The sequence below is a fragment of the Oratosquilla oratoria genome, chromosome 40 (genome assembly GCF_046742065.1).
Source record: "Oratosquilla oratoria isolate Oo_2021 chromosome 40, ASM4674206v1, whole genome shotgun sequence".
NCBI lineage: Eukaryota > Metazoa > Arthropoda > Malacostraca > Stomatopoda > Squillidae > Oratosquilla > Oratosquilla oratoria.
This window is the reverse complement of record NC_134816.1, coordinates 17305436-17331608: the sequence shown is the minus strand read 5'-3', so window position 1 is coordinate 17331608 and position 26173 is coordinate 17305436. Positions and strand designations below refer to the sequence as shown.

Below are 26173 nucleotides of genomic sequence, written 5' to 3'. Positions count from 1 at the left end.
GGCATGGAAAAAGCAGGAGGACAAACTAAAACAGGCGAAAAAGACAAAAAAAGCATTTCGGGGGCACCAAGCAAGATGGCCCAACCTTGAAGACAAAGTTGAATCCTGGGTGAATGAACAGAGGGCGGCAGGACGGGGAGTGTCTACAATAAGCATCCGATTAAAAGCAAAAACCATCGCTAAAGATCTCGGCATTGAAGAATTTCAGGGTGGACCATCTTGGTGTTTTAGGTTCATGCGCAGGAAAGAATTGGCGATCCGCACCCGCACTACAATGGCACAGAAACTTCCCAAAGATTGGCAAGAAAAGCTCGACACTTTTAGGGGTTACACAAGGGACAAGATAAGGCAGCATAAAATCAGTCTCGATCACCTGATCAATATGGACGAAGTTCCTTTAACGTTCGACATCCCGATGACGAGAACTGTCGAGCATGTTGGCGAGAAAACAGTACCCATCAAGACAACAGGCCATGAGAAATCGAGTTTCACTGTCGTGCTTTCATGTACCGCATCGGGGAAGAAACTCCCACCAATGATGATCTTCAAACGAAAAACTATCCCGAAGGAGAAGTTTCCATCTGGCGTCGTGGTTCGTGCTAATCCAAAGGGGTGGATGGATGAAGGAGTCATGAACGACTGGATTGACTCAGTGTATGTCAAGCGCCCGGGTGGATTCTTCCACACAAAGACCTCGCTACTCGTTTTGGACTCTATGACCGCCCATAAAACCGAATCCGTTAAACAACACCTCGAGAAAGTCAACTCAAAGATCGCGATAATCCCTGGCGGCCTTACGAGACTTCTCCAGCCACTTGACATTTCGGTCAACAAGCCATTCAAGGACAGACTGCGTGCTGCCTGGGAGAAGTGGATGGTGGAGGGCGAACATTCCTTCACTAAAACTGGTAGACAACGCAGAGCTACTTACGTTCAAGTGGCAGAATGGGTCATTCAAGCATGGAAGAAGATTAAAGAAACGACTATTCAGAACGGTTTCCGTAAATCAGAATTGTGCCATCCTGCAATGTTCGATGCATGCTACGACTCTGAAAAGGAATCGGACGAATCCGAAATCGAAATGGAAACGGATGAGGTCACTGCATCAGAATTGGCCGATTTATACCACAACCTCTTCCATGACGATACAGAGGATGAGGAATTCGATGGCTTCGTGAGCGATGATACGCCTTTGTAAACATTATTGACTCTGTCGTCTGTGATAATTGATTAAGGTTCTTTGTAATATATATATATAAGTGCAATAAAATATATTGAAATGTAATTTGTTGGTTATTCTTCATCTTCATCACAATCAGAAATAAATAGGACTGGAGGAATGCTGGTATCATGAATCGCAATGCCGCGTCTTTCACCCATCCCAAAGGCATCGTAAGATCAGATGCACACTTTTGAGATCACCCCTCTTTCATCGAAGCTACCACTACACCCAGTGGCAGCTTCAGAAACCAAATTGTGAGGTTTTGTACGTACGTGTCGGCCTTTGACGTGTAATGAATCCTGAAAAGCAAGATATCACCAAGAAACCTGCCAATATCGGAAAACATATATCTTTTTTTATAAATCACATAAGCATTGATGAAACAGAAAATTTAGAAAAAGCCTCAGCTTTGAAATTACTTTGATCACCATGTCGACGGCCGGCCATAACAACAACCGCCGTGAGCTGTGCCTGTGGCCACTTATGCATGGGTAGTACCGGTATACATCGTCGGATCTACACTGCCGTGCACGCCATATGACTGCAGGTCATACAGCGGTGCGGGTCTTGTGTGGATTTTCACTAAGATGTAAGGGGGTGCGGGTCATATAACGGTGCGGGCTATAGTCCGAAAAATATGGTACTCTGGGGATCGTGGTTTGCTAGATCCCAGTAAGCTTTGAAGATTGCTTCAACGTTGTCATCCCCTATCTTGGTGAAACACTCAGCAGGGCAAGAGCAGGGACTCCCAACCCTCCTTTCCCCAACTTTCTTTTTGGTGGTGTGGCTGGTGTATGCCTCACCCCTGTTACACTTCGCCTTATTTTGGTTCTTTTTCCACTTATCAGGACACCGTTGCCGCTTGCGTGACTTAGTGGAAGCCTCTTCTTCGTGTTCTGATGCACTGGAGCTGTTATCAGACGATAAATCCATGGTAAGAGTGGAAAATAACACAACACTCACAAAAGCATGTGTGGCTTGGCGGGAGCGTGACTAGTACCTCGGAGAACATGATTGGCCGGGCGAGTGGGTGTGCCTGAATATGGACTGCTCATTGGCCGAGCACTTGAGCCCCTATGCACCGCTACCGACAAAGTCCTCTGCTCAAAAAACAGGTTTCAGTATGCAACTCTAACCCCTCGATGCAGTGGGAATAAGGTAGAGAATCCTATCCCAGTCTATTGCCCCATGATCTAGAAGAGATGGAGCACCCAGAACATGCAAAAACCTGAAATCGCGGGAACTGGCGCTTGAGCCCCTACAGCACGCGGCTCCTCATATGACTCCACCCTGGTAGGCCGCACGCTTAGCATGCTCCCTCAAGGCAGCTCTGGTTGGTGGAATCGCATCGTGAGTCCTCTGCTTGCGGGCAAAGAGATCCAGCCTCGCCTTGTTGACACAGCTAGCTGCACTGGATCGGTCACACATTAGGACAACGAATTTCTCCAGTTTCTGCAGGTCATCATCTGAAACTTCTTGCGGACAGTTGCTGAGTTTCTTGAAGGTTTCGGTAACATCCTCACATACATTCCATGTCTGCCATGCAGATTTTTTTCCTTTGCCACGGAAACCAGAGACCACATCACATCCCGTGAAAGCATAGAAGAACAGGATACCGCCGACCTTCTCCGGCCCTATTGAAGAAACCACCTTGTGAACAGGAATCCACTGAGCACTCGCTCCTTGTCCAAACGCTATCCACAACTTTTCTAGCCCAAGCTCTTGTTAGGATGGCATGGTCGACACTGCTATAACAACAACATCAGTGTCATTTGCTTTAATGGTACTGTAATGGACTTGCTACATTGCGACGTTGCATCCCTGGCAAGTACAAACACTGGTGTCAGCCTCCTCATGGGAGCACGTGGCCACAGCATCCAGGGACCTCATTTTGTTGCTGATGGCATTATCTCCCCTTGTCACGATGATGGTGCTTGTTATGTCAGCATAACACATTTTGTCTGCAAGGAAATTAAATAGTTCTGTCATATTGCTATCATCTCACAGAAAGCTTCTCCAGTTTTGGAGCATCTTGGTAGTTCGTGTTACTCTTCACCTGATCCCTCATCCTCTCTTGGTTCTGGTTTCAGACTTCAGGATTAACTTCTTGTATACATGAAATACAACGTCCACCCATTTGTATTTGATGGCATAGGACTTCACCTTCGGCAGGATATCTTTTTGGCATAGTCGTCAAATGATTTTGAGCTCCTTGGAGGTGTGGCATTGATGAGAGCTGAGCCATCAATGATGATGGCATCTCCTTCTGGTTCTCTTTCTGGCAGTCAGTCTGGATTGGAGAATTTCAGTCGGCTGTGACTTTTGGGATGTATGGAGCTTGCCGTTGTCACTCAGTGAAGCAGGAGCTGCTTGGTTCTCATGATTGAAGAAGTCTTCCAAATTAATCTGTCTGACCTGACAGGAACTACTGGCGATCTTGTCATGTTTGAAGAAGGCAACTTTGTTCTTCTTTATGGGGTGGTAGAATGAGCTTGTATCGTCACTCACCAGGCCGTCCACAGATGACTTGAATTGTTGTTTTCCTCTTTATTGGCGTGTTCCAACAAGCCCCGCCAGCGTTGGATCTGCAATGGTCTTTGTGTCTAGAACCAGTAGATCTGCTGTTTCTTCTTGGAAAGGGTTACCTATCTCCTTCAAGACTCTTTGCAGTGCCCCCCCCCCCTGAGGCCCAGTACTTTGATGTAGTGGGGGGGGGGGGCTTCCGTGTAGCAAGGACGGGCTGAGCTGTGCCAGCCAGGTGCAACCATACTGGAGAGGAGCCCTAAGCTACCAGACAAAAACTGAGCCTTTTTTCTTTTTCCTTTCTTTCTTTTATTCTTTCTTTCATTCTTTCTTTTTTTCTTTCTTTCTTTCTTTCTTTCTTTCTTTCTTTCTTTCATTCATTCATTCATTCATTCATTCATTCATTCATTCATTCATTCATTCATTCATTCATTCTTTCTTTCTTTCTTTCTTTCTTTCTTTCTTTCTTTCTTCTTTCTTCTTCTTCTTCTTCTTCTTCTTCTTCTTCTTCTTCTTCTTCTTCTTCTTCTTCTTCTTCTTCTTCTTCTTCTTCTTCTTCTTCTTCTTCTTCTTCTTCTTCTTCTTCTTCTTCTTCTTCTTCTTCTTCTTCTTCTTCTTCTTCTTCTTCTTCTTCTTCTTCTTCTTCTGGGGGGGGGAGTAAATAGTCCCTCACCCTTTTCCTTTGTGAATTCCCCTATCCCTACCCTTCATATTTCCTACCCTACTCTCCATATTTCCTACCCTACTCTCCTTTTTCACCATCTTTCTCAAATACTTGTTAAGGAAGGTTCTGGTATCTTAGTGCCTCCCAAGCTACATGTCTGAACCCAGTCAAGTGGGGATGTATACCGCGAGGTTACTACTCCCTGCGAGGGCCGAAAGCCCACCAACTGGGGAATGCATGTTTGTGAGGTAGGTACTAGGCTGCTGACTTCCTTTCTCATCCAGTACACATGCAGAGTGACTACGCCGGACCCATCCTAAATGGGACAAAAGAAAAGAGGACAAACCCCGGGTTGACAAAGTCTCAAACTCACCTCCGAGGCCCTGCATGTGTAAATAGTCGTTTCTGGAACCTCCCGACTCTGCAGAGACTTTTCTTTTATTCCTTGAGGCATCAGGCAACTGCAGTATCTTCTTCCATGCATTTATCTTTCTTTCCTAACATATGGTGTGGCCTCATATATACACGATCATGGCGGGTGTTCAAACTGAATATTCTAAACCTCCACCACTACCTGATCCTCCTCCTAAACCCCCCGATCCCTCTCCTAATATTGCCAATCCTAATGTTGACGCTATTGACTCAGCAAAAGTAAAACCCCCAGTTGATGACTCCAGCTTGAAAAAGGACTTCGGTAAAAATACTAAGACTTCATTGACAGATAATTCTGTAGCCCAGAAACTTGCAATTAGAATGGATTCTGAAGTGATGAAAACATCTTTAGATACTCAGAAACCAATAAATAGCTCAAATACTGCCCCTAATAGCCATAGAATCTTACATCTAAAATATGTCTCTCTTGATAAGAGTTATACAGACTTATATGAAAAGTTCCGTAAATTTGGACAAATTAAAGAGATCAGGGTTAAACTGACTGACAACTTTAAAGCTTGGTTAGTCTGGATCTCATTTCTTTCTAATCAGGATGCAGCTGCTGCCTGCTTGGATTATAATAATTGCAATGAAAATAAATATTCGGCCCAACTTGTTACTAGAGTGCCACCTAACCTGGATATCTTTTATCCAGAAAAGCCGGTAGAGGAAAGGAAGGAAAGTGTGCAGAGGCCTCCCAATCTAGCTAAGTGGCTTATTATCACTTGCAAAGGAATGTGCTAACTTGTTCGAGTTTAGAAGATTCTTGAAGAGTCATCTGGCTCTGGTAATTTTACTAACTCACAAGTATCACGATTTGGAAGAAATTCCTTCTTAATTCATGTAAAATCTTATGAACAAGCTGTCATGGTGGTTAACTTCAAACAGAAATCAGACATTAAGGAAGTTTAACCCCACTATACCTTTAGTTATGCCAAAGGGTTAATTTTTAATACAGATCTGTATGACTTTGAGGAAGAAGAAATTTTAGAAATGTGCCCAACTAATGTTTGGAAGGTTGCTAAAATCCCTCGTTCTTCTATGATTATCCTAAGTTTTTGTGGTGAAGATCTACCTCATTATGTAGAGATAGAAAAAGAGATTGTTTATGTGAAGCAGTTTAAGCCCCGTCCCCTTCAGTGCTTTAACTGCTATGGTTTTGGCCCTTCCCGCAGATGTGCAAGGGACAAACTATGTTTGATATGTGCTCAGCCTGAACATGGGGATTGTTCCCGCCCAACAGTTTGTATAAATTGTAAAGAAAAAGCATGATGCCAGAGATAAGAACTGTGCAATTTATAAGAAGGAACAGGAAATACTACTAAAAGCTCATGCAGAACATATAAGTGTAGGACATGCTAAAAGACTATTAAGTAATTCCAAAAGATAGTGATGTTAAAACAAATAGTAAAGTGGATCAGCCAACAGTAGAAGGCAATAGAAATAAAAATGCCAATATGAATGGTTCTGTTAACACTGAACCCAAGCCTCAGTGTAAAATTGTTACTATGAAACCTAATGGTCTTTCTTCTTCTCAACTAATAATTTCTAATACTACTGAACCCTCCTGTGCGGAGGTTTCCTCGCCCCTTGTTGAATTGGTGTGCCCTGCCCCATCTGGAGGGGCACTTAAGGTTTCTATTGTAGAAACCTCACAGGCTTCTTCTAATGAAGCCTCCTCTCAGGCAGTCTCTCTTCCAGACCTGGGGGACTCCCCAGTAGAGAGATTGCTGACTAGTGTGCCTCATTCGGTAGAGGTGCACAGAAGCAATGAGGATCAACCAAATGCTGAACCCAAGCCACAACGTGAAAGAGTCACTACTAGACCTAATCGTTCTGCTCCACAACTTGGTAATTGTAGTACTCCTCAACCTTCCTCTGCGGAGGTTCTCCCATCCCCAGTTGAGGGAATGTCTCCTGCCCCAACTAGAGGGGCACATAAAGTTCCCATTGCTGAAACCCCACAGGATTCCTCTAATAAAGCCTCCTCTCAATCAATCAACCTCCCAAACTTGGGGGGCTCCCCAATAAAGGGATCACGGTGTGCCTCACTCAGTTGAGGCGCACAGAAGCAAAGCTATGGAGTCTGAAGCTGTGCGCAGTAAAAGACTCCACAGTCCACCCTCATCTCCATCTTCTTCCCCAAATCGTGATAAGCAATCTAAGAAAGGAACTAATAACCCAGACTCTACATCGTCGGTCGAACCATTGTCAGAGAGGAGGATGCCACCCACAAAAGCAAAGAAATTAGAAAAGAACCCATCTTGTAGACCCTCTCTCTCCCAGACTTCTCTTACCAGACCAGTAGACCCAAAAAAGAAAAAGAAAACAGTATAATGTCCATAATTCAATGGAATATTCAAGGTTTTAATTCTCATCGAGAGCAGGTTCGGATTCTCTTTAAAGAACATGATGTGTCTGCTATTTGTCTCCAAGAAACTATGCTTGGCGATTTATCCCCTAAAGTTGGACTTAATTACAAATTTTACAGATCTCCTCCTATGATTGGGGGCCGTGCCCATGGAGGTACTGGTATCATTGTTAAGAAATCTGTAAACCACATAAGTGTCCACCTACATTCAGTGTTGCAGGCTTGTGCAGTACAAATCTTTACCACTAAATGGATCACTTTATGTTCTTTATATTTGGAACCTGAACTGGAAGATCGACTCGTAGACATATACAACCACTCCTCGTTTAACGACGACAATTGGGACCAGCGCGCCATCGTTAACCGAATTAGTCGTTAAGCGAAAGTGTATACATATGCATACATGTACTGTATGTACAATGTCCAGCAATACATGTATATTTTTGTGTATTTTCCCTCTTTTATACAGTACATTAAAGCTTTATTTACTGTTTATTTACGGTGGTTATGTTCCTAAAATTATCGTATATGACCAAATCCACGTATGCTGATATTCCATATTGAATACCGGGGTATTTTTTTAGTTTCGACCATGGGCGCAACATAGCAATAGAAAATTAATTATTAATTTTGTAAATTAAAATGTATCAACGTAATATGCAATTTTGTGGGCGGAAATGAAAGTAAAAAATACCTTGCTACAAGAAAAAATGCTAATGAACGAAGTCGGTAGAATAGGCTCGGGACGCCATCTTGTTGTCTGCCAACATCTCTCACGACGATGACAACGAGGACGAGCCGGATGACATTTAATTTGCAGGTAATGATTTATTAAACACAGGTTAGGTTAGTTTAGGTTTGACGAATTAATTTATCATCCTTTCATTTCTTCGACATCAGCATCTATCATAACAAACATGGTGTACCATTCTACCGACATGACCTCATTACTTGCGAAATCTGTTTTAGCATTTTTTTTTTTTTTTTTTTTTTTCATTTCCGCTCACAAAATTGCATATTACATTGATACATTATAATTTACAAAATTAATAATTAATTTTCTATTGCTATATTGCGCTCATGGTCGAAACTAATAATTTACCACTACCGGTATACACTGTACCCCAGGTAGATTTTGCAGCTTGCAGTATGGTAATGTAGACCTAAGCCTCAGAACACTTTACCTCACAGCTAATATCCACCGTACAAGTTCATTTATAACATCATACAAATTTGCCTCAGCCAACTTAATTATCGTACACGACGTCATAACTTCGGGAGATTTACGTTAAACGATGTCATAAAGCCCGTCGTTACTCCGAGTTGACGTTAACTGAGTAGGTCATTAAACGAGGAGTGGGTGTATAACCACCCCCATCAGTTTGAGTTAAATGACCTACAATCTTTGGTTGACCAGCTCCCTGAGCCTTTTATTTCAATGGGTGACTTTAATGCCAAGCATCCTCTATGGCAGGGATCGGCAACCCAAAATGTTGAAAGAGCCATATTGGACCAAAAAAAACAAAAAACAAATATGTCTGGAGCCGCAAAAAATTAAAAGCCTTATATAAGCCTTATAATGAAGGCAACACATGCTGTATGTATCTTTATTAGCTATATTAGCCTACTATCAAAATGACTAAGTTGGCTACAAATACATAATGAGCCTTCATGATTAAATGTTTATTTTCCCTGCAGCACATCTTGTAGGGATTGATGCACCACTTGACTACTCTGTTGTACAATGCCGCCTCAAGTTTAACTTCATTACAATATTAATGAATTATATTTCATTGCTTTGATGAAATTAAAGAAATTGAATAAAGAAATCCAATTTTTTATGTAATTTTTATTATGAGGATTCGAAAAAACAACAAAATGGAACGTGCCCCTTATCTGGGCAATAAACAGAGTGCAATAAAATGCAGCCTGCATTTATAAAAATAAAACAGCAGCCTTTTGTAAAGGTAAAGTATATAAAATAAAATTAATACAGTCTAAGTTTTATTTCTGTGCAAATGCCAAGCAAGTCAGTGCAAGGGTAAAACGCAGCAGCATCCTCTTCTCTTTTGACATGCAACCAACCCAGCTATCCTCAGACCTGAGCAACAAAACACAATAATATCCCTAAGTGTCATTCCAAATATATACTGACGAAAATCAGAAATCACTTTATAAAAACAGCCACTTTGTTACTAAATATGTGCCTATGACAGGATTGTTCTTACCCATTTAATGTGACTTCTGTTTTTGGACATCACTGGTCAGCTTCTCAACATCGGGCATGTAAGATGTAACTTTAATCTTGACACAGGACTGCAAGCTCTCATCTGTGAGGCGGGTGCAATATTTTGATTTGATGTGGTTCATGTTTGAGAATATCTGCTCGCACAGGTATGTTGATCCAAAGATGGATAATACTCCAAATGCATATGTCTTCATGTTCCTATAACTGTCAGGAAGAGCATTCCATGTGTCATAGACAAGTTTCTCGGGTGTTGGGAGGCTTTCAATTTCACTCCATTTGTGGCTTTGGGCAAGCTGGGCTTTCTGGCGAGTGACGTCTTCAAGCTCGGCTGTCAGACGTTTGAATTTGGACCCCCATAAATCTTTGTCGGCTATATCAGCCATTTCCATTTCAAGGTCAGCTTGATTTACTCCTGGAAATCTGCTCAACAAGGACGGGTCAATCTCCAGGGGTGTGATAGGGAAAGACAGTGTCATTTTTTCCTTTCGGAACTCGCAAAATCTGCTCCCAAATGCAGTTTGCATTTCAACGATTGCACCTTGTAAATAATCCCTGTTGAGTGTGTGATCGTGATGGGCTTCTTTGAATTCTCTCAGGGAGGGGAAGTGGGAGAGCTTGCCTCGCTGTATATCTCTGGCAAAGACAGTCAGCTTGTGCTCAAATGACAAAACAGCTTCCAGCATTTGCAGTGCAGTGTTTCCCCGCCCCTGGAGACTTTCATTCAGCTTGTTTAGGTGGCTTGTCATATCTACCAAAAAGTGCAGTTTTTCGAGCCACTCGGTATCTTCCAGTTGCGGGTAGTTCAGGTCTTTGCTTTTCAGGAATGTTTTCTCGTGTTCTAAACAAGCGACAAAGCGACGCAAAAACCTCACCCCTGGACAGCCATTGGACTTTGTTGTGTAGCAGGAGATCGGAATATTCGCTGTCAACTTCATCAAGCAATGCACGGAACTGACGGTGGTTCAGTGCTTTTGCAATTATCTTGTTCACCATCTCGATGACAAGGTTCATCACCGCCATACACTCCGATGGGAATGTTTGTGCACACAGTGCCTCTTGATGCAAGATGCAGTGGAATGCAAGCAGATTTCGATCCAATGCTTTCTGTAGCAAAGTCACAAACCCCCTTTTTTATCCTCTCATGTTGGGTGCCCCATCTGTAGCCACTGAAATCAGGTGGTTGGTGTTTATTCCATTGTCATTTAAATACTTCAGCACAGCCTCACATATGTTCTCCCCCCATGTTTGGCCTTGCAGTGGTATTAATTGGATCATTTCTTCTTGCGGCCCATCGGAGTTCACATACCTGCATAAAAGCGCAGTCTGTTCAATATCGATCACATCACACAACTCATCACAGGCAATTGAGTATGCTGGCACTGAATTAATGTCCTTGATTTGCTGATCGGTGATGTTGCCTGCCATTTTAATGGCCCTTTCCTTCACTGTCTTAGCAGAAAGAGGCATGTCTTTGATTTTCTGTATTATCTCGGTTTTGTTTTTGAAGTCTGCAAACAAGTGTTCTGATATGTTGATGAATGACTCCTTCATGTAGTCACCATCTGTGAACGATTTTCCATGCTTTATTATCTCCCGGGTTGCAACAAAACTTGCAGCAGTAGTGGAGTTTGGAGATGCAATCCACTTCTTAAATCTATTTTTGCGCTCCTCTAATTTCTCCAGAAGTAATGCAATCGCACTTTTTCTCTCACTCCCAACTGGGTACTCGGCTGCAAATGTAGCATGCCTTCCCTGGAAATGTCTTTCCACAGTACTCTTTTTGTTATTTGACAACTGCTCGCTACAGAGCAAACATTCAGGCAATCCTTCCGCGTTGGCAATGAATGCAAATGATTCGGTCCAAGAAACATTGAATCCTCTGTTCTCTTCAGTTATTTTTCTCTTTTTCCCTTTGGGATTCATGGCCCATCACACAGCCGCCAGTTTGTTTACAACAGCCACCTGCCTGACATCCCGCCCTGCTGATAGAAACGTGTCTGTAGCATGCGTGAGCGAACAAAGTTAACCACACGAAGACCAGGATATAAATGATGTATTCTGAGGAAATTATCACCCTCCATAACTAGGGCCACGTCATCATATGAGATATCATTTCAGTATATAAAAACAGATAATCATATTAAATTAATTTATAGTTTAATGAACACAAAGCAAACCACATACTAATACAAATAAAATACTATATATATCATAATGACTTATATAAAAACATACAGCTAAACAATATTTCCTGCACACAGATAGCAAACATAACATACAAACATACATTACCAGGCAAGCTTACAATTCCCAACAATAACTTACACATGACATACACGTAACCAACAATTGGTCGTGGTCTTCCACCATAGCAACTCGACCAAATATGCCGCATCCAACGATAAAAAGTACCCTCATATATATAAACAGATATGCAAAATATTACCATGGCCATATAAAAATACCCTTTAGACCTCATTTCATTAACAAAATCAAAACATGGATAATATGAAAAAAAAAAGCTAAATGAAATGTGTTGTTCACTACATGTCGCAGGCTATGACGCAAATCTTTGTTGACAGAAATGTTGAAATTTAATATTTATTCTACACATTTTTACAGCATTGGAAAACGTTAAGAATGTTTGTGTCATGTTTGTCCTCCTACAGAAACCATATTAAAACAAAAAATATATTTCCCTCCCCCATCTTTTTCCATTTTCAAACATTTTTGAAAAGGCTCCAGGGAGCCACTAGGGCAGCGCTAAAGAGCCGCATGCGGCTCTAGAGCTGCGGGTTGCCGACCCCCGCTCTATGGGGTGAATCATGGTGTGACCCCTGGGGCAATATAATTGAAGAATTTATTGATAATAACAATGTCATTTTGATGAATGACGATTCCAAAACTAGGTTTGATGTCTTTCACAACTCAAGTTCTGCTATAGACTTAACTATTTGTTCATCATCCTTAAGATTAGACGACAGTTGGTCAATTGATGAAGATCTACATGGTAGCGACCACTGGCCTATCCATATCAAATATTTAAAGAACACTCCCTCCTCTTGCTTACCTAAATGGAAGACAGGAGAGGCTAATTGGGAATTATTTAGGAGATCCACAGAGATTAATCATAAGACTAGTGGTTTTTGTAGTAGCTCTGATGCATATGATTATCTGGTAGACATCATACTTTCTGGTGCTTTCTCTTCCATTCCTAGGACAGCTGGTACACCTCAACGCCAAGTAGTCCCCTGGTGTAACGATGAATGTGCTTTAAGCAGAAAGATTACAAGAACTTGCTATAAGAGATATCGGAGATATCCTTATTTAGTCAATAAGATAACGTACAGAAGAGCTCGAGCAAAGCAGAAGAAAATCTTTTAGAAAGCAAGGAGGGAATCCTTCATTAAATATATTAGCGAATTGAAATATGACTAACCCCTACCTTAGTATGGAATAGGATTGAAAAATTACAAGGAAAGTTTACTCCATCTCCTTTACCCATTCAGAAGATAAATGACTCTTTTATATCAGATACAAGAGAAGTAGCAGAGGCTTTTGGAAGACATTATGCTGTTATTTCAAGTCCACTACATTATTCACATGATTTCAGAAGAATAAGAGCCAAGACCACGATTATTCCTCCTACCAATACGAACTCGGAGGCATATAACCTTCTTTTCACCTTGGATGAAATGGATCATGCTTTATCTTTATCCTCCCCAACCTCTCCTGGAGAGTATGACATTCTTTATTCCATGGTTGGTCACTTATCCATATCGTCGAAGAAATTCCTTTTAAATGTGCTGAACAAATTTTGGTCTTGTGGATCTTCTCCTAAATCTTGGAAGACTTCAATTATCATAGGAATCTTAAAGGCAGGAAAAGACTCTCATGACCCACAAAGTTACAGACCTATTGCTCTCACTAGCTGCATTTGTACGATCTATGAAAGAATGGTTAATATGCGTTTAGTTTGGTTTTTGGAATCTAAAAATCTGCTATCTAACAGACAGTTTGGATTTAGAAGAAATAAGTGCACTCTGGACCCCTTACTTTTTATCACTCGTGAGATTCAGAATGCCTTTGCAATTCTGAACTGAAACATCGCTGTGTTTTTTGACTTGAAAAATGCCTACGATACTATCTGGTGGGGAGGCATTCTGAAGCAAGTTGCAGAGAGGGGTATCAGGGGTAATATGTTCAATTGTTTAAAGGATTTCTAGTCTGACCATTATCTAAAAGTCCGAGTGGGCTCTTCTTTCTCTTGTGCATATCTTCAAGAGGAAGGGATTCTCCAAGGAAGTGTTTTGAGTCCTACACTGTTCAGCATAGCCATCAATAGCTTGTTAGAACAAGTTCCCACAGGAGTTCATGTATTGGCTTATGCTGATGACTTCGCTATTGTGTGCAGCAAATGACAACATTAGAAACAGGCCAAAAGATTCAAGAGGTTAACTTAGCAACAGCCGGGGCTTCAGATTCTCTGCTGAAAAAACAAAAACCATAAGGTTTTCCAGACTAAGACACAAGGAAGAGATACCAACACTATTCTTAGAGGGTGTCATATTACCATATGAAGATCAAGTAAAATACTTGGGTCTGATTTTGGACAAAAGGTTGACATTCACTCATCACTTAAACGAGGTTGTATACACTGTTAAACAGCGACTTAATATACTAAAGGTAGTGTCTCGTTTCAACTGGGGAGCCGATTGTATAACTTTAATAAGGCTTTACCAAACATTGTGCCTTAGCAAAATGGATTATGGATGTCAAATTTATGGATCGGCATGTAAAACTTCATTAAAGAAGCTTGATATAGTCCACAATATGGCTTTACGGATCTGTTCGGGAGCCTATAGAATATCTCCAGTGGATGCAGGAGTTCCTCCCCTCTATATTCGCAGGGAGGAATTAAGCCTTAGATTATATCTCGTGTCTTGACATCCAAACAGAATCCAAACTTCAAATATGTAAAGCAGCCGGTAGACAGAGCTCCAAGGAAAAGTACTCTGCCGAAACCTTTAGAAGTGAGATGTGAAGTTGGGACAGAGAAGGTAGGACTTGTACCTAATACAATTGCTGAGATCACGCCTCCCAAATTCCCTCCATGGAACTGATGCTCCACTGTAATATGTCCTCTTAAAAACAAGAAAAATAGAATGTAGAGCTAAAAAGCGAATTTTTAGAACATTTATCAGTACATGCTGATGCAATTTTTATTTATACAGATGGATCAAAATCCCAAGATGGTGTTGGTTGTGCTGTTGTATCTGATAGCACAGTTTTAAAGAGAAAGTTGCCTGATTTTAGCTCTGTTTTTACTGCTGAACTGCTGGCAGTCAGCAACGCCCTCAAATTTGTTTTTAATTCTGTTCCATGTAATAAGAACATCATTATTTTCAGACTCCATGAGCATTGTATCCTCTCTAAATACATCATTGCCTCGTCACTTTTTAATCCAAGAAATACAGGACTGGTTGATTCTCATTAACAACAGAAAGAAAATAAAAGTAAACTTTTGCTGGGTGCCGTCCCATGTGGGTATCACTGGAAATGAACAGGCCGATGCTGCAGCCAAAGCCGCCACTAGGCTCAACCATATAACAGACCAAAAGATCCCACATACAGACTTCAAACAAGTAATTCATCGTTATACAATGGAAAAGTGGCAAGAACAATGGACAAGGCTGGACGGTAGTTACAAATTAACCCTAGATTACTCGACCTACCTTTTTGTGACGATCCAACTCGACCTGTATACAAATGGAATCAGTTGAGGAAAATAATAAAATAAAATATGCAAATGTATTTTATTTCCACCAAATGGTGATATCTTACACAAATATGGCTCATAGAGCCCAGCAGATACAAAAATATATATAATAAAAAACAAAAAATTACCATTCTGAACAATTAAAAAAAAAACTTTTGAGAAAAACAAAAGTACTTAGATTCTGTGGTCCTGAGACAAAAAATGGAAGACATGAAGAAAACTAATACTATAAAAATACGTTTTAAACATAATTTGATGTCACTACATGCCTCCCAATCCTAGACTGCAGGGGATGGACCTTGCCTGGAATGAATGAAAAAGGGTGATTTTGGTAAATGTATCTTTATGTAAAATACTGTATGTAAAAATAGTGCCTGGTTTTATTTTTGTTTTGTTTTATATGCGTGCAATATAAATACTTTGCAAATTAGGTATATTGGCATCTATCATAACAAACATGGTGTACCATTCGTCCGACATGACTTTGTTACTTAGGAAATTTGTTTTAGCGCCTTTTTTTTTTTCCGCTCACAAAATTGCATATTACTTGGATACATTATAATTTACAAAATTAATCATTAATTTTCTATTGCTATATTGCCCCCATGGTCGAAACTAAAAATTTACCACTACCGGTATATACTGTACCCCAAGTAGTTTTTGCAGCTTGCAGTATGGTAATGTAGACCTAAGCTTCAGAACACTTTACCTCACAGCTAATATCCACCGTACAAGTTCAATTATAACATCATACAAATTTGCCTGAGCCAACTTAATTATCGTACACAACGTCGTAACTTCGGGAGATTTACGTTAAACGGCGTCATAAAGCCCGTCGTAACTCCGCGTCGTGGCTAACCGAGTAGGTCGTTAAACGAGGAGTACCTGTATGTAAAAATGGTGCCTGGTTTTATTTTATTTTTGTTTTGTTTTATATGTGTGCAATATAAATATTTTGCAAATTAGGTATATTGGACTTACCAGTTATTCTTGGCACTCTCTGTCAGCCCTTCTGCGTTCCTCTCAGGTTGTGAGGTCATCGAAACATAGGGCCCATAAAAGGAAAGATAATCTGGACTTGCTTAGCCCAGCACGGTACAACAGTGGGCAATGAAGTGGATTGAACATTTCCTTTGCAGTTCTTCTGTTGTCTTGTTTGCTTCCACTCTCTAGAAGAATGCCCACGAGGGCTAATATTTCCTCTGGGCATGTGTGGGAGCATGAGCCCTTAGGGCAGTGATTCTTAACCTGTGGGGAATTCCCCACTGGTGGGTAATGGCGGAGTTGCCAAGTGGGGAATGGCCGGTCGGACAGAAGAACCACTGTTTTTTTTTTTAATCGATGTGTTTTTGTTTCTTTTGTTTGTTTCTGGTGTTAGAAATGTCAACACTGCATGGGTTAAAATCGAATTTGTCAAAGACCAGTGCTGTGGTGGGAAATGGAGAGTTGGCTCACTAAAAAGTGGAGAATTGGAGAAAAAAGGTTAAGAATCCCTGCCTTAGGCTGATCAGCATACTTAGGTGCCATGCGGTTGATCATCAGATTGGTATAAGTTACGATCATTTGCAGCATATCATCAGTGAGAAACAGTTAAAAAAAAAAAAATCCCTGGCAGATTCAGCATCCTTTGACATATCTGTTAGTCCTTTTGTGTATTTTCTAGCTTGATGTTTAGTTGTGGTCTTTTGTGGATAAGGTTTACTACACCATAAAGTTTTATCTGAACTGCGTAGCTGGGTACCAGATAAGTTGAACAGGTGCTGGCTAGCATCACCAGTACTGGTGGAAGGGATGACAGGGAATTGTGTTGGTTGTGAGGCTTGAACTGAAGATGATGGTGTTGGTGGTTGTGGTGGGCTGTGAGAAGGGGCTGGTACAACTGCATCCGGTGAAATAGGGGAGGGCGAGTCACATTCACTGTCACTTCCTGGAATATAACCAGAGCTAGAATCATCACTGGGCTCCTCAGTAACCCAAATACGACGTTTTTTGGGTTGTGGGGTCGACGTGTATAGTGCACGTCTCACAGTTCGTGATGTTGAGGGGACCGGAGAGATTGACAGGTCCACTAGCGCCTCCACCACTACCTCAGGTGGCTCCCAACCCTTGGGCGGTGTTACTATATGACTTAGACTACCACTAGGGTCTTCTACACATTCTATTATTGTCTCTGATGGTCCAGGACACACAGGAGATGACAGAATAATGGTAGCTGATGCTGCTATGTCCCCCGTGATGGGGCCGACTTGCGACCCTCCAGCAGCATCCCCCTGTACCGTCCCAATGGTCGTGTCCCCCCCGAGGCCCAGTACTTTGATGTAGTGGGGGGGGGGCTTCCGTGTAGTAAGGACGGGCTGAGCTGTGCCAGCCAGGTGCAACCATACTGGAGAGGTCAGCCCCAAGCTACCAGACGAAAACTGAGCCAAAACTCTTTTTTTGTTGGCGACCCTAGCTTGGCACTGATTATGGACCGGAATATTCGTAGGATTTGTCGCCCTCATCCTATGACAATTGTTTTAGGTTGAGGTTTTTGGGGTAGTGAATAGATAGGGGGTCCCTCACCCTTTTCCTATGTGAATTCCCCTATCCATATCCTTCATATTTGCTACCCTACTCTCCTTTTTCACCATCTTACTCTAATACTTGTTAAGGAAGGTTCTGGTATCTTGGTGCCTTCCAAGCTACATGTCTGAACCCAGTCAAGTGGGGATGTATACCACGAGGTCACTACTTCCTGCGAGGGCGGAAAGCCCACCGACTGGGGAATGCATGTTTGTGAGGTAGGTACTAGGCTGCTGACTTCCTTTCTCCCTATCCAGTACACTTGCAGAGTGACTACGCCGGACCCATCCTAAATGGGACAAAAGAAAAGAGGACAAATCCCGGGTTGACAAAGTCTCAAACTCACCTCCGAGGCCCTGCATGTGTAAATAGTCGTTTCTGGAACCTCCCGACTCTGCAGAGACTTTTCTTTTATTGTGCGTGGCAACGGGCAACTGCAGTATCTTCCTTCTATGCACTGATTTTTCTTTCTTAATATATGGTGTGGCCTCATAAATATACACAATGATGGCGGCTGTTGAAACAGAATGTTCTAAACCTCCACCACTACCTGATCCTCCTCCTAAACCCCCCGATCCCTCTCCTAATATTGCCAATCCTAATGTTGACAATATTGATTCAACAAAAATAAAAAACCCAGTTGACGACTCTGGCTTGAAAAAGGACTTCGGTAAAATCAATCAGTCAAATGCTGCCCCTAATAGTCATAGAATCTTGCATTTACAATATGTCTCTCTTGATAAGAGTTATACAGACTTATATGAAAAGTTCCGTAAATTTGGACAAATTAAAGAGATCAGAGTTAAACTAACTGACAACTTTAAAGCTTGCCTAGTGTGGATCTCATTTCTTTCTAATCAGGATGCAGCTGCTGCCTGATTGGATTATAATAATTGTAATGAGAATGAATCTTCAGCCCAACTTGTTGGTGAGTGCCACCTAACTTGGATATCTTTTATCCAGAAAAGCCGGTAGAGGAAAGGAAGGAAAGTGTGCAGAGACCTCCCAACCCAGCTAAGTGGCTCATTATCACTCTTGCAAAAGAATGTGCTAACTTGTTCGAGTTTAGAAGATTCTTGAAGAGTCACCTTGGCTGTGGTAATTTGAATAACTCCCAGGTATCACGATTTGGAAGAAATTCCTTCTTAATTCATGTAAAATCTTATGAACAAGCTGCCATGGTGCTCAACTTGAAACAGAAATCGGACATTAAGGAAGTTAAACCCCACTACACCTTTAGTTATGCCAAAGGGGTAATTTTTAATAGAGATCTGTATGACTTTGATGAAGAAGAGATTTTAGAAATGTGCCCAACTAATGTTTGGAAGGTTGCTAAAATCCCTCGTTCTTCTATGATTATCCTAAGTTTTTGTGGTGAAGATCTACCTCATTATGTAGAGATAGAAAAAGAGATTGTTTATGTGAAGCAGTTTAAGCCCCATCCCCTTCAGTGCTTTAAAGGTCAGATATCAACAGATATACCATTCACTAAAAATTATCGAAAAAGTACTTTTTAAAAGCATACAAATAAAGTTTTTACCTATTACAGAAGAATTTATTCAGAAAATTCACTTTTAGTTGCGCCTCGCATACCACTTTTCCGAAGTCTAGATATTCAGAATAACAATATTGTTTGTTTGGCAACTGTGACGTCACGAACGCGGAATTCCCCGAACCTTTCCCGAAGCGTACGGGCGGAATGTTTCGAATAGCAGACGACGCAATGAAATGAAGACAAAACTGTTTTTTGCCAAATTTGTTTAGATGTAGATGGTGGAATTATATAGAATACTGTCAGTATGTTTTTTTATGTACAAACTGTAAATACAAAAAGTTATGGAAGTCTTGATATCTGACCTTTATAGGTCAGATATCAAGACTTCCATAACTTTTTGTATTTACAGTTTATTGTACATAAAAAAAAAACCATACTGACAGTATTCTATATAATTCCACCATCTACATCTTATCAAATTTGGCAAAAAACAGTTTTGTCTTCATTTCATTGCGTCGTCTGCTATTCGAAACATTCCGCCCGTGCGCTTCGGGAAAGGTTCGGGGAATTCCGCGTTCGTGACGTCACAGTTGCCAAACAAACAATATTGTTATTCTGAATATCTAGACTTCGGAAAAGTGGTATGCGAGGCACAATTAAAAGTGAATAATCTGAATAAATTCTTCTGTAATAGGTAAAAAATTTATTTGTATGCTTTTAAAAAGTACTTTTTCGAGCAATACGATGATTTTTAGCGAATGGTATATATGTTGATATCTGACCTTTAACTGCTATGGTTTTGGCCATCCTTACCGCAGATGTGCAATGGACAAAATGTGTTTGATATGTGCTCAGCCTGAACATGGGGACTGTTCCCGCCCAACAGTTTGTATAAATTGTAAAGAAGAGCATGATGCCAGAAATAAGAACTGTGTAATTTATAAGAAGGAACAGGAAATACTATTAAAAGCTCATGCAGAACATATAAGTGTAGGACATGCTAAAAGACTATTAAGTAATTCCAAAAGATACAGTGATGTTAAAACAAATAGTAAAGTGGATCAGCCAACAGTAAAAGGTAATAGAAATAAAAATGCCAATATGAATGGTTCTGTTAACACTGAACCCAAGCCTCAGTGTAAAAGTGTAACTATGAAACCTAATGGTCTTTCTTCTTCTCAAGTAGGAATTTCTAGTACCGTATTTTTCGGACTATAGCCCGCACCGTTATATGACCCGCACCCCCTTACACCTTAGTGAAAATCCACACAAGACCCGCACCGCTGTATGACCCGCAGTCATATGGCATGCACGGCACTGTCGATCCAACGATGTATAATACCCATGCATGGGTGGCCACAGGCACAGCTCACGGAGGTTGTTGTTACGGCCGGCCGTTGACGTGGTGATCAAAGTAATTTCAAAGCTGAGGCTTTTTCTAAATTTTCTGTTTCATCAATGCTTATGTGATTTATAAAAAAAAAGATTGTTTTCCGAAATTGGCAGGTTTCTTGGTGATACCTTGCTTTTCAGGATTCATCACACATCAAAGGCCGACATGTACGTACACAGCCTCACAATTTGGTTTCTGAAGCTGCCACTAGATGTAGTGGTAGTTTCGATGAAAGAGGGGTGATCTTGAAAGTGTGCATCTGATCTTACGATGCCTTTGGGATGGGTCGAAGATGCGGCATTGCGATTCATGATCATGATACCAGCATTCCTCCAGTCCTATTTATTTCTGATTGTGATGAAGAATAACCAACAAATTACATTTCAATATATTTTATTGCACTTATATATATTAAAAAGAACCTTAATCAATTCGTGTAAATAATGCCATAAAACCCTGTTTGGTAGTTTACCGGTAATTAATCAATCAATTGGTTTATAAATGCCATACAAAGACTGGTAATTAATTATTAAACCAAACAATTTCCAATGGTTAGTTTTCAATAGAATAGAACAATAATAGAGCACATCATTGAACTGTTATGAACAGTCAATGGAGCACATCGTTATTAGAAAAAAAGCACAGTCAGTGATCACAGACGACAGAGTCAATAATGTTTATGAAGGCGTATCATCGCTCACGAAGCCATCGAATTCCTCATCCTCTGTTTCGTCATGGAAGAGGTTGCGGTATAAATCAGCCAATTCTGATGCAGTGACCTCATCCATTTCCATTTCGATTTCAGATTCGTCTGATTCCTTTTCCGAGTCGTAGCATGCATCGAACATTGCAGGATGGCACATTTCTGATGTACAGAAACCGTTCTGAACAGTCGATTCTTTAATTTTTTCCATGCTTGAACGACCCAATATGCACATGTAATGCACAAATTTAGCATTAAGGAATCAGGAACAGTTTGTAATTTGTAAGTGCGAAAATGGCTGCCCGCTTGTTTTTGTTTGATCGCGACACACGATGTTGGTGTTGGTACCAGTCACTGTTGTATTGTATGTTCATGCTGTTTAGTTAGGCCTGTTTTATTTGTGATAATGCCTTTATTACTAACAAGAGCATGTAAAGCGGGTAAGATACTGACAAATCCTACCTTCTCTTTGTCGTATGTCTCGATCGTGCGCGCTGTATTATGACATTGATCAACTTTCATTCGATGAACCCGGTCGGTCCTCCCGCAAATCCCCGATCCGAGAGGGCACCCAACTAAACTAAACTAAACTATTCTTTTTTTTTTTTTTTTTTTTTTTTGTTTTTTTTTTTTTTTTTTTATTTTTTTTTTTTTTTGACTGCGTAAGAGGGCAATTTCTAACCAGAATCCACAGATGACCCGCACCTTTATATCACCCGCACCCCCGAATTTTGGCCCCTTTCTGAGGCAAAAAGCTGCGGGTCATACACCGAAAAATACGGTAGTTCTGAAGCCCCCTGTGCGGAGGTTTCCTCACCCCTTGTTGAATTGGTGTCCCCTGCCCCATCTGGAGGGGCACCTAAGGTTTCTATTGTAAAAACCTCACAGGCATCTTCTAATGAAGCCTCCTCTCAGGCAATCTCTCTTCCAGACTTGGGTGACTTCCCAGTAGAGGGATTGCTGACTAGTGTGCCTCACTCGGTAGAGGTGCACAGAAGCAATGAGGATCAAGGAAATGCTGAACCCAAGCCTCAGCATGAAAGAGTCACTACTAGACCAAATCGGTCTTCTCCACAAGTTGGAAATTGTAGTACTCCTCAACCCTCCTCTGCGGAGGTTCTCCCATCCCCAGTTGAGGGAATGCCTCCTGCCCCATCTAGAGGGGCACCTAAAGTTCTCATCGCTGGGACCCCACAGGGTTCCTCTAATAAAGCCTCCTCTCAATCAGTCAAACTTCCAAACTTGGGGGGGGCTCCCCAATAAAGGGATCACGGACTGTTGTGCCTCACTCAGTCGAGGCACACAGAAGCGAAGCTATGGAGTCTGAAGCTGTGCGCAGCAAAAGACTCCACAGTCCACCCTCATCTCCATCCTCTTCCCCAAATCATGGTAAACAATCTAAGAAAGAAACTAATAACCCGGACTCTACATCGTCGGTCAGACCATCGTCAGAGAGGAGGATGCCACCCACGAAAGCAAAGAAATTAGAAAAGAACCCACCTTGTAAACCCTCTCTCCCACAGACTTCTCTTACCAGACCAGTAGACCCCAAAAAGTAAAAGAAAACAGTATAATGTCCATAATTCAATGGAATATTCAAGGTTTTAATTTTCATCGAGAGCAGGTTCGGATTCTCTTTAAAGAACATGACGTGTCTGTTTTTTGTCTGCAAGAAACTATGCTTGGCGATTTATCCCCTAAAGTTGGACTTAATTACAAATTTTACAGATCTCCTCCTATGATTGAGGGCCGTGCCCATGGAGGTACTGGTATCATTGTTAAGATATCTGTAAACCACATAAGTGTCCACCTACATTCGGCGTTGCAGGCTTGTGCAGTACAAATCTTTACCACTAAATGGATCACTTTATGTTCTTTATATTTGGAACCTGAACTGGAAGATCGACTCGTAGACATATATAAGCACCCCCGTCAGTTTGAGTTAAATGACCTACAATCTTTGGTTGACCAGCTCCCTGAGCCTTTTGTTTTAATGGGTGACTTTAACGCCAAGCATCCTCTATGGGGTGAATCAAGGTGTGACCCCTGGGGCAATATAATTGAAGAATTTATTGATAGTAACGATGTCATTTTGATGAATGACTGTTCCAAATCTAGGTTTGATGTCTTTCACAACTCAAGTTCTGCTATAGACCTAACTATTTGTTCATCATCCTTGACTACAGTTGGTCAATAGATGAAGAATTACATGGTAGCGACCACTGGCCTATCCATATCAAATATTTAAAGAACACTCCCTCCTCTTGCTTACCTAAATGGAAGACAGGAGAGGCTAATTGGGAATTATTTAGGAGATCCACAGAGATTAATTCTAAGACTAGTGATTTTGGTAGTAACTGGGATGCATACGACTACCTGGTAGACATGATACTCTCTGGTGCTTTCTCTTCCATTCCTAGGACAGCTGGTAAACCTCAACGCCCAGTAGTCCCCTGGTGGAGCGATGAATGTGCTATAAGCAGAAAGATTACAAGAACTTGCTATAAGAGATATTGGAGATACCCTTGTTTAGTCAATAAGATAACGTACAGAAGAGCTCAAGCAAAGCAGAAGAAAATCTTCAAGAAAGCAAGGAGGGAATCCTTCATTGAATATATTAGCAAATTGAAATATGACTCTTCCCCTACCTTAGTATGGAATAGGATTGGAAAATTACAAGGAAAGTTTACTCCATCTCCCTTACCCATTCAGAAGATAAATGACTCTTTTATATCAGATACAAGAGAAGTAGCAGAGGCTTTTGGAAGACATTATGTTGATATTTCAAGCCCACTACATTATTCAGATGATTTCAGAAGAATTAGAGCCAAGACCACGATTATTCCTCCTACCAATACGAACTCGGAGGCATATTATCTTCTCTTCACCTTGGATGAAATGGATCATGCTTTATCTCTATCCTCCCCAACCTCTCCTGGAGAGGATGACATTCTTAATTCCATGGTTGGTCACTTATCCATATCGTCGAAGAAATTCCTTTTAAATGTGCTGAACAAATTTTGGTCTTGTGGATCTTCTCCCAAATCTTGGAAGACTTCAATCATCATAGGAATCTTAAAGGCAGGAAAAGACTCTCATGACCCACAAAGTTACAGAGCTATTGCTCTCACAAGCTGCATTTGTAAGATCTATGAAAGAATGGTTAATACACGTTTAGTTTGGTTTTTGGAATCTAAAAATCTGCTATCTAACGGACAGTTTGGATTTAGAAGAAATAAGTGCACTCTGGACCCCTTACTTTTTATCACTCGTGAGATTCAGAATGCCTTCGCAATTGAGAACTCTAGCATTGGTGTGTTTTTTTACTTTAAAAATGCCTACGATACTACCTGGTGGGGAGGCATTCTGAAGCAAGTTGCAGAGTGGGGGTATCGGGGGTAAAATGTTAAATTGTTTAAAGGACTTCTTAAGTCCGAGTGGGCTCTTCTTTCTCTTGTGCATATCTTCAAGAGGAAGGGATTCCCCAAGGAAGTGTTCTGAGTCCTACACTGTTCAGCATAGCCATTAATAGTTTATTAGAACAAATTCCCACAGGAGTTCATGGATTGGCTTATGCTGATGACTTCGCTATTGTGTGCAGCAACTCAACAACATTAGAAACGGGCCAAAAGATTCAAGAGGTTATTAACTTAGCAACAACATGGGCTAATTGCAGGGGCTTCAGATTCTCTGCTGAAAAAAACAAAGCCATAAGGTTTTCCAGACTAAGACGCAAGGAAGAAATACCAACACTATTCTTAGAGGGTGTCATATTACCATATGAAGATCAAGTAAAATACTTGGGTCTGGTATTGGATAAAAGGTTGACATTCACAAATCACATAAACGAGGTTGTATACACTGTTAAACAGCAACTTGATATATTAAAAGTAGTGTCTCGTTTCAACTGGGGAGCAGATCATGTAACTTTAATAAGGCTTTACCAAACATTGTGCCTTAGCAAAATGGATTACGGATGTCAAATTTATGGATCGGCATGTAAAAGTTCACTGAAGAAGCTTGATATAGTCCACAATATGGCTTTACGGATCTGTTCGGGAGCCTATAGAACATCTCCAGTGGATAGCTTGTATGTGGACGCAGGAATTCCTCCCCTCTATATTCGCAGGGAGGAATTAAGCCTTAGATATATATCTCGTGTCTTGACATCCAAACAGAATCCAAACTTCAAATTTGTAAAGCAGCCGGTAGACAGAGCTCCAAGGAAAAGTACTCTGCCAAAACCTTTAGAAGTGAGATGTGAAGTTGGGACAGAGAAGGTAGGACTTGTTCCTAACACAATTGCTGAGATCACGCCCCCCAAATTACCTCCTTGGAACCGATGCCCCACTGAAATATATCCTCTTAAAAAGAAGAAAAATAGAACTGTTGTAGAGCTAAAAGATGAATTTTTAGAACATTTATCAGTACATGCTGATGCAATTTTTATTTATACAGATGGATCAAAATCCCAAGACGGTGTTGGTTGTGCTGTTGTATCTGATAGCACAGTTTTAAAGAGAAAGTGGCCTGATTTTATCTCTGTTTTTACTGCTGAACTGCTGGCAGTCAACAACGCCCTCAAGTTTGTTTTTAATTCTGTTCCGTGTGGTAGGAACGTTGTTATTTTTACGGATTCCATGAGCGTTCTATCCTCTGTAAATAATTTGTTGCCTTATCATTTTTTAGTCCAAGAAATACAGGAATGGCTGATTCTCATAAACAACAGAAAGAAGATAAAAGTAAACTTTTGCAGGGTGCCGTCCCATGTGGGTGTCACA

General features: G+C 41.0%; 1 protein-coding gene across 1 annotated transcript; it reads right to left on the bottom strand.

Annotated features, from left to right (window-relative positions):
* Positions 1-9444: 9444 nt before the first annotated feature.
* LOC143020465 (general transcription factor II-I repeat domain-containing protein 2A-like) lies at positions 9445-10395 on the bottom strand. The gene has a single exon (XM_076176887.1). It carries the CDS (start codon positions 10393-10395, stop codon positions 9445-9447), a length of 951 nt encoding a protein of 316 aa, XP_076033002.1.
* Between the last annotated feature and the right edge of the window lie 15778 nt (positions 10396-26173).

Coding starts and splice junctions, on each gene's coding strand:
- LOC143020465 (XM_076176887.1), bottom strand. CDS start 10,395: ATGAAGTTGACAGCGAATATTCCGATCTCCTGCTACACAACAAAGTCC.